This window comes from Centroberyx gerrardi, chromosome 13, assembly GCF_048128805.1.
Source record: "Centroberyx gerrardi isolate f3 chromosome 13, fCenGer3.hap1.cur.20231027, whole genome shotgun sequence".
Taxonomy (NCBI): domain Eukaryota; kingdom Metazoa; phylum Chordata; class Actinopteri; order Beryciformes; family Berycidae; genus Centroberyx; species Centroberyx gerrardi.
Window position 1 is genome coordinate 18,253,560 of NC_136009.1, and position 9,891 is coordinate 18,263,450.

At 40.0% G+C, this 9,891-nt stretch overlaps 1 protein-coding gene across 1 annotated transcript; it reads right to left on the reverse strand.

The window, feature by feature from the left end:
* Nucleotides 1-156: 156 nt before the first annotated feature.
* On the reverse strand, nt 157-9,678 carry prkacbb (protein kinase, cAMP-dependent, catalytic, beta b). Its single transcript, XM_071926538.2, has 10 exons — nt 9,372-9,678; nt 5,793-5,854; nt 5,574-5,702; nt 5,113-5,211; nt 4,944-5,026; nt 4,628-4,754; nt 4,438-4,533; nt 3,419-3,541; nt 3,026-3,190; nt 157-1,696 (listed from the first exon to the last, which is right to left on the reverse strand). Exons 1-10 carry the CDS (start codon nt 9,415-9,417, stop codon nt 1,571-1,573), a joined length of 1,056 nt encoding a protein of 351 aa, XP_071782639.1. The 5' UTR covers nt 9,418-9,678; the 3' UTR covers nt 157-1,570.
* Between the last annotated feature and the right edge of the window lie 213 nt (nt 9,679-9,891).

The window sequence follows — 9,891 nt, forward strand, 5'->3', positions numbered from 1 at the left end:
CTAGACTAAATGGTTCATTTTACTTCAATGACTTGGCCGGTAATTCTGTTCAATTTTATGTCAATGTGCTACGTTCATTAAAAGAAATAAACTTAAGTGTGGCAATGTGCTGAATGGCATAAATTCAATGTCACAATTCAAGGAAAGGTACACAACTTCGACACTTTTAAAAATAAAATTTATTAGCATCTCTAATGTGTATAAATAAAAACATATATGAAACAATGCATATACGTATAATGTAATGAGCTGAACAATAACTGGGTTACATGTGATACAAAGGAGCAGTCTTGTTTTTAGCCAGTGTATTGTGAGGAAAACTGTACCTTGAAATCAAGCTTTTCAAATATGCATACCTATAAGTTGCAAATCTACATTCTTTGATAAGAATGAAATAAAAATGGTTTAGGGACGGCAACAGGGAAATTATGGGAAAATTTGTAGTTTTGTGTTCCTGTTTCAGAAGACTTCAAAACATCTTTGCATTAATACATTATTATAAATTGTGTACTTCTTTAAGATTTCACTAACAATGCTGAGGCACAAAGCCACAACACTATTCACATTGAACTGATCAATTTTACATTACACTCTATAAAAATCCTGAAAAGGATTTTATTTCACTCTTTTCCATTTACTGGAGTCACATTGCTCCATAAACTCTTATCCTTATCAGCAGACCTGAAATCTAGGGACAATGTGAATATAATGTTAGACACAGCAACAAAATATAGTGATACCAAATGACAAATTTTACATGTAACTAACAGATCCAAATGGATCAAAAACAAACAACTAGATTTGCATTTTACTATTGTAACAAGGTTTGTCATTTTCTGCGATGGCTTGCTGTGACTGGGTCAGAATACCAAGAAGACAGTGAATGGATGTTCTGTGGGGTCTGAGGACTTGGCTCTCTAAGGCAAAAGCAAAGAAAGGAAAGAGCCTCTCTTCTTGTGTCATCCAATGTTTTCTATTTGGTCATGCTTTAAACACTCAACGTGTTCAAATGTCTTACAAAATTGACAGATATGCACATAGGACAAATACTACTTCTGAAAGCTGGCCAAAACTTTACAATAGCCAATGTAATGTGGACCTGTAACAGACCATAAATATACACCGTTGACAACTAGAGGCAATACCCTACAACCCACACAACTGTGTGTCATACTGCCACAGACAAATCAGTTACAATGTGTGGACTAATATTGGCCATTGTCTCAGTTTTTCCTCATAAATTGAAAAATATCACATTTTAAAAGGGGAGCACAACATCCAAGACTAGAACTGCTTCAAAGTAAAAAAAAAAAAAAAAAAAAAAATCAAAGTGGGTAGGTAAAAAAAAAAGAAAAAGGTGATGTGTCTGCTTTAATACGCAGGTGTATGTGACAGTGAGAGGTTATCGGCACCCAAGGATCATGGCGACCTCATTCAGCCTTGTGGAATGAAGGGACTATGTAGTAGATTTGAAAAATGATGGTCTCTGCTCCATCCCAAGTCTTTAGAAGAGTGCAAAGATCCCCTTATTTCATGTGTTTTAGCCCTGATATATCCACGTTCTCACGTCCTAAAACTCTGCAAACTCCTTTGCGCATTTTTCCGTTAAGGAAACACGGATGTCCTCCTCCTCGTAGTCATCAAAGTTGCTGGTGTCCCCTGGGCCTCTGCACTTTGGTATGAATGGGGCTTCCACCTGCAAGAGAAAAACACATTTTAAGAGGTATGCTTCACATGACACAAATATAAGGCTTTTGTGTATTTATTTCTTCAAAGTTGCCAGTCCACTTCAAATGTTCTTTTAGTTTACATGGGAGGACAGCAGTTAGCATGTTTTATAAATAAAGAGAAGTTTTATAAATAAAGAGAAGTATGTGCACAGAGCCACACAGAGACAGGCTCCAGATGTGCCATGGTTATCCCCAAAAATGTAATTCCATGTAGGGACGGGCATTATCATTATTATTATTAATATTATTATTATTGTAGATTTAGCTTCCAAGATTCCAATTCAATTAACCTGATCATTTAACCAAAAAGGATATTTAGTTTTTAGAGCATCTATTTCGTTAATCAATTATTAAGAAAACATGTATTATCTGGAAAACCATAAAAGCAAAATAAACAGAGGGCCAAACTGGGCCTAAATAATAGCCTACTGCAATAAACCTGCAGTGTAACACTAGAACGCCATAAAGCAGCATTCAACAAGCAAACAAATTAATAATTTTTCCTCTGCACAGAAGCGGTGAATAAAAAAAAACAAATAAACAGGCCTCCTCATTTATGCATCACCTCTAGCTGACAATTCTGCTTTTTATGTTACTTCTACATCACAGAATCCCACTATATTTTTCTAGTGGAAGCATTTATTCTGAAAGCAATAATTATTCTAAAACACTGGGGCGACAGTAAATGGGGTATGAAAATGAATGGTGCTGAAATAGGAATTTACTAATTAGCCCTGTACCAAATCGTAGCAAGAGAGTTCAGGATGAGGGACACATTTTACAAGAAAAGGGCAGACTGAAGTTAATAAATGCAGATGATGACTGTACAATAACCTAGGCAGATCAACAGATCAATGAGATTAAAGCCCGGGCTAAATATCCATTTCGATTAATTGAAAAAATGCATTATCATTCTCATCCCTAGTACATGGGATGTGCCACAGATGCCTCACAGGCAGCACCAGGGCTGGACGATTTCCAAGTGAAAATAACAGCTCTGATTGGTCAGTTGTGCATCACTAGTAACACACAAACAAAAACATACAAGCCCCGTGTTACATGCTACATGTTACATGCACCTGCAAATAATGTTAATCACGCACAAGCACAAAACAAGACTGATAAACCATCTTCAGATAACTTTCCAGAAAAAAAAACTACTGTTGCAGCATCATAGCCAGGAATTTTACCACTAGCAAAAAAAAATCAATATCAACAAATCAATAAATAATTAGCTTGGGTTTTACAGGGGTAATACTGTTTGGTGTCACTACGAAATGTGTATAGTGTCTTGCCTTCCTCTCGTAGATTGCGATCCAGTCCGTTGTGGCAAACCACTTGTGGCCCTTGATGTCGTTGACTCCGTTCTTCAGGTTGCCGTAGCGCTTGGTGAGGTCGACCTGCAGCAGGTTCCTCAACAGATCCTTCAGGTCGGAGCTGAAGTGGGACGGGAATCGCACCTACAAGGATCAAAGTTTGGCTTCATTTTAAAATTTGTAATTCGAATTCTTCCCACCTGTGAACATATGAGAACTTTGTACATGCACACCAAGACATATACTTAACGTTTTCCTAAAATATAAGACAACTACAGATAGAAAGTGCATTTTCATGTAAAGAACATTTTTTTATACCCGTTTCCAATCAGACCTTAGTGCAGAAATGTATAAATACAAACACCTGCTCACCTTTCCAGACACAATCTTCTCATAGATCTGAATGGGTTGATCTGCAAAGAATGGAGGATAGCCAGCTGCCATCTCATAGATGAGGACTCCGAGGGCCCACCAGTCCACAGCTTTGTTATAGCCCTAAAAAGAATGAAGAGGACAGATATATAATACTTCTACTACTCATAATAAGCAAACACAATTAAACCAAGATTTGACTTAAAATTAAACAAAAGGTAACTAATTTCCATAGACAGTGTGCTTGTTTTTGATCCACATATTTACATACAACATAATCACTTTTATGACTTCCAGCTGCTTTTAATGTATAACTTCCTAAAGTACTAAAAGAGATTTTTCAGATCTGTAGGGCATTGAATCCGAAGCCTCCCACCTCCCAAATTGGACCAAATGATAATGAAAAAGCAAAAACGGGGTTAGTCTTTGTCATGGCAAACAGTCGCTTTGAAAAATCCACCCTTGGATACTGTTACACTGTGAGATATTATCGATTTATGATTTGAGATTTGTGCCCCTTATTCAGAATGCAACATGTTTTGTGGCTGCATTACATTATGCATTATGCACTGCATTAGCACTTAGGCTACTTTCAGTGGAGAAATTAGTAGCTCTATGATGGATTTCTTGCTGTAGGATTGCATGAGTCTAAGAAGGAACACAACCTACACTGAAGAAACCTGATGTTTACTGTTGATGTTTTAGATGACTCAACATTTTTTGCTGTCAAACTCCATTGTAGCTGCGCTGGAAAACCTCAACATGGCGTCACATTGTGTACGTTTGGCCAGTTATCCAGGGGAATAAGAAAAATACACCACCAAACAACAAGTGGGCCCAGAAAGATACATCGTCACTAGCTGTTTTTTAACTGTTACAAGTGTTTTAGGGTGGACTGTTCCTTTCAGTACAGACATAGGAAACTATACAGTTCCTGTACTGATGACATCTGACATAATCTGTTCCATCTCTCTGTTCAGACATGTGTGACTGAGCTCAACATTATAGGACCTCCATACTTTGCTGAGAATGATTTCTGGTGCCAGGTACTCCGGTGTCCCACACAACGTCCAGGTCCTGCCTTTTACCCGCTTGGCAAATCCAAAGTCTGTCACCTAGGGGTCAGGAGCACACATACTGTAAATAGGCAAAGCGTTGACAACCATGACACAGTCGCATTATGGATTCATCCATCGAGTCATAGCACACCTGAATGTAGCCGTGATGGTCGATGAGAAGGTTCTCAGGTTTCAGATCTCTGTATATGAGATCTAGTGAATGGAGGTACTCAAATGTCAGCACTATCTGGGCGGCATAAAATCGTGCGTGTGGTTCACTGCAGAGGAGAGGGAGACAATGGTGTTCACAGTTGCCAAAAACACAAGCAATCTTAAACAGCTAATCAGTCAAGATATGTGCACAGAACAAAACAGCAGCAAACAACAGATTAAATCAAGGGCGCATTCCTTGGGATGACACCGTGTATTTACTGTGCAACAAGCTGATGGTAGATAATATTACTCACCTGAACCTTCCAATTCGTCTTAGATGTGAGAACATCTCTCCTCCTGGAACATACTCCATCACCATGTACAAATTGGAGTTGTCCTGAGAAAAGTAAAATGACACTTAATACCTAGCTGACAATTGAATAAAACAAATTCAACACTTAAATGAAGAAATTGACACTGTACCTTGAACGAATACTCAAGTTTGACGAGAAAGGGGAAGCTCACAGCCTGTAATATTCTCTTCTCATTTAATGTGTGTTCTATTTGCTTGAGTTTCACCACCTAATAGATAAAAAGTCATAAAAAGCAGGCAAATGTCACTTATACTAGCAACAGACCGACATCGAGAATGTTGTTAGTTTGTTTTTTTAGCTGCATCCCATTTCATTTATGAAAAGAACCCAGTAATCCAGACAACAACAAGCAATAATGTCAATTTTGGGAGGAGCCTAGCAGATGGTTCTTGGCTGTAGAAAAAACAAAATCAGATCACAATAACATAAATACCTCAGTGGCACTCAACCTGTAATGTCACCGCACAGTTGCACGAAACCCAAAAATTCCAAGGCACACTCCATTATTACTTGAAAATATCCCATGAAGCCAAAGATAAGCTGCTAAGCAGGGAGCACACTGCCACTGACCTTTTGCTTGTCCAGTATTTTCATGGCAAAATATTGCTCTGTTCCTTTATGTTTCACCAGCATGACTCTTCCAAATGAGCCGGTGCCCAGGGTCTTTAATCTGTCAAAGTCATCTAGGCACGTTGTGCTCTGTGGAAATAACAGAGTATGTTAGCCTACTTTGTGGACGCAGCTACCTCAAACGTTAACTGCAACTGCAAGGCTTTTCATCACTCTCACCTGTGGTGGACATTCCCATTTCCGTAAGAAGTCTTCTTTGGCTTTGGCTAGAAACTCTTTCACTAAAAGGGAGGACAGACAAGACACAGTTAGCATACATTACTTATCACACAAACTGGAATATTGGCTTAAGAAATATATTTGGGTTTTGGATGGAACTGGCAAAAAAGACCAATGCTACTAGATATGCTGCTAGAAAGGGAAAGGGAGAAACTGCATGGAAATTAAATTGTAAATCAACGGAGGAAAACACGGGCAAAGTCAAACTCTCATCTGCATAGAATATTAAATGGGATATTAAAAATATCACATCTTTTGTTTCTAAAGATAAGACAAAACACGGACACAAAACAACAACATCCAAGACAGGCAGATTAGTAAGAAATGATGCAAAGAGACTCAGTATATTTTTCTTTTCTTGTTATTTAGTAATTCAGAGGGAAGGGGAAAAAAATCTCTCAGAAATCACAGGAGAGATCTCTCTGAGCACTGAGCTCTTGTGCATCACTTTCTGTACTATAATACTGTTTTAGGGAAGGCTATGAAACTCACACGGCATTAAAATGATAAGCAAGGACAAACCAACATTACATGGGGAACACAGCAGACAGCAGATATCCAGAATGACAGAATGTGGATGACAAAAACATTGACTTATTATCAAAGCACACAAGAAAGCAAGCATCTCTAGCAAGTTATCACAATGAGACCAATGCTGTTCTGCCATTTTGGTCATCTTTTGGAAGAATGAGCATACCAAAAGTCTCTATTGATCACCAACGATTTGCAGGAACAATCACCCACATGGATGGGATGATACGGAAAAAAAGACAGAGAGAAAGATAGATAGATTTTATGTACTTAACAACAAGTATATCAGATCAACACACATGAAGCATATGTAGTGAATAAAGCAACAAGAAGTAAGGAAAGAAAACAGAGTTGACATTCTGCGATAAGAGGAATTTAAATGTAGACTGACTGTCTACTGTCAAAGTGTCAGAGATTCACAAAACAGGTATGTCAAAATGCCATGTGGCAGAAATTCAGTCGTGCATATCAGTTCAGATTGAGAGGATAAAAAGCACTGAATACTTGGGGGAAGAAAAAACATTGTAAGAAGCAAAGTGGAAGCCTTGTCTGCCCATAAACGTTCCTGAAACTCATCCCTAAGGGCTTTTTGTTTTACCTTGATATTCAGTCTTTAAACTGAAGTAGTTTTGAAATCATGATGCATTACAGGGCACCAATCAAAATGACTTTAACAGTTAGGCTATTAGATATTCCCTATCCAATCAGAGAATCTTAGCTGTTGAAAAATATGAAGTCCCTCTGTACGCACAAGGGTTTTTCCAACACGTTGTACCTGAAAGGACAAATGAAGCAGTCTGACGCCAGCACAATTAGCCAGGCCTTCCTGACAGCAACGCCAGAATCCAGACAAGCAAAACACAGTAGAATTATGTTAATTTGTCCTGTTACGTTTCAGTACGAAACACAATTCATAGGCATAATGAAATTAAGTAGGTGTGATGACAACAACTGTTCATCTCCCTATCCAAGTGTGGCTGTAGTGGCTTTTCCATAATGGATATTGGCAAGGTGGTTAGGACAGCTCACAAGGAGACACATACAGGAGACACATACAGTGCACACAGGTACCATATATAGGTAACCAGGTCGTCTTGTGAGAGCAGCTATACTCCAGACAAATCTGCAGCTCAGGGCACAGTGTCAGCTTAACCAGGTTTAACAGTCAGCCGCAGCCGGGGAATCCAGGGATCATAACTATACTCAGAAGAAATGCTTGGGAATATGGGAGCCACTGCTGATCTGGTCATCTCTGTTTCCCTGAGTGTCTCTGCCTGGCAATGCTCACTGTGCCTGGTCTCTCTCAATAACCCAATAAATCTCAGCAGAACATATTCACAGCATCATAAAGTGACACTAGTTTAAACAACCCGAGTGCGTAACTGACCACAGATAGTTTTCTGCATGTTTTTTAAGAGTGTATATGCAGGTGCTTGAAAGCTGCAGAGGATTTCTGGTGCAAATTGAAAATACAAACAACTTGACTAACTGTAAGCCATTATTTTTGCCTACCTAGGACCTGATGCAGTTAATTCAGCAGATACGACAAAAAGCAAATATTGCCGTAATGTTAACACCTTACATTAGGCATAGGGAAACATTTCTGATTTATAACACTGGATGCTCACTGATTATCAGCTGCATACATCAAAGTATACAATCGCAAATTAACTCTGGCCTAGGCCTAGTTACGTCAAACCTTTCAAAGCTTGTAATACCCCTTATCCTCTGACGAAGGTCTGATGACAAGCTGCTCCAGTCAATGACAAACTGTGTGTGAGAAGTGGGCCTAGGTGGACCGTTACCACAGCAAGATTAAAAGGGCTCTAAATAAAAAAAACGAGTGAGATAATTCCAGTGTGTGTGTGTGTGTGTGTGTGTGTGTGTGTGTGTGTGTGTGTGTCTGTGTCTGTGTGTATGTTGGGAAGACTTGTAGTAGGACCCAGTTTTATGAATGGAAAGAGGGCATTTGTCATTTCTTCACCATATTTGGTCACTGTGCTGCACGGAGGGAAAGCTTTGTTTATGCAGCCGAGAATAAAATGTGGTGGTGAAGGCTGAGGCAGAAACAGACCCACGCAGTCTTCAAGTAAAAATGAATAGTTATTTCTAACAACTCCTCATGGGTTTGTGATTTATTGCTACATATTTAAGATCACCACCATCATTGCAAAGTTTGCAGCTGATATAACTAGTTATGCATACAACATAAGAGGCTGCAACCATAGTTCACCACATCCTGATTGTTTTTCATGTATTTGAGGATGACACCAGAGCGTTGGCTGCATTTTCCTCAAGCGACCCTCGCATGGAGGCTCGCTGGTGCTAGCCTGGAGATTTTAGCCATTAGCCAGGGATTTCCATAGGGAGCGACTACACGCCACGGCTAACTGTGTGTGTAACTGTTACAGGCCAGGAAAGCTACCATCAAGGGGCGATGGAATGACAGGGCCTTCTGAGGGCTAATCCCCCCATAGCTAGCGTTAGCCTGCTATCTGGTCAACAAACTTGATTCTACTTGCGATCCAGTCGGCATTCCCTGCTTAAAAGGGCTTTCAATGTGTAAATCTATCAATATGGAATGTATCGATACACTTTGCTTTGCAGCTCTCCTAGCTGTCAGGGTTCACACGGGCAATGCCCCCTTAACTTACAGCCAAGGGATTCCAATGACAACAACCAAAGGGGTCTCTTGCTACTGCTAGCTAGGCCTTCAACTAATTTTATCTGCAGATGAGAAATCACAACCACTTCGTTGCATGGTATTTTATCGCACAGCAGCTAAAAGGGCGAATGTTTACAACGCTGGTGGGATGAATGTGCGGGGGATGTTGGCCCTCCCCTGCTTTACTGAGGGTGCCAGATAGCACAGTGCTTTGCCAGTTTCAGTGTTAGCGGGCTAGCTAGCTAGTTTGTGGACGCTTGATAAGCGACAACACCGAATCATACCATAAAACATCATTATCCCAAGCAACTGTCCCAACTCACCGCTCTCTAGCTCGTTGCCCTTCTTGGCGGTGGCAGCGTTTCCCATGGTATGGAAGACACGGCGATCGCTCAGACTGCGAGAGATGGCGGTAGCTAGCTACTACAGCTGATGTTGGTATTCCCGAGCTTTTCGTCCTTAAATTGGGTAACCTCAATCGATAAAAATATATAGATCGATTCACATGTACAGAGATTAATTCCAAATCCCTTCCAGCAGCCCCCTTCTCTCCCTCAAAGATGCCCGTTCTGACTAATTCAGTAATGCCTGTATCGTTGACATGAAGCTAGCGGTCACTTCTGTGCTTCTCCCCCTTAGCAGCATTCACGGTTGCTCTGGATTGGCCAGAGATGTCTGTGTCAAGATACCAAACTTGACTCGCTTCCGCGTTTTTTGTGCATCACGATTGCATTCACTGATATGGAATGACATTTGAGCATTCATTCGCCTGACTTTACTAGTAGCTAAATATAGGTAGGCACTAATACTTTTTTGTTTGATTTGTAACTAGTGACTAATCCC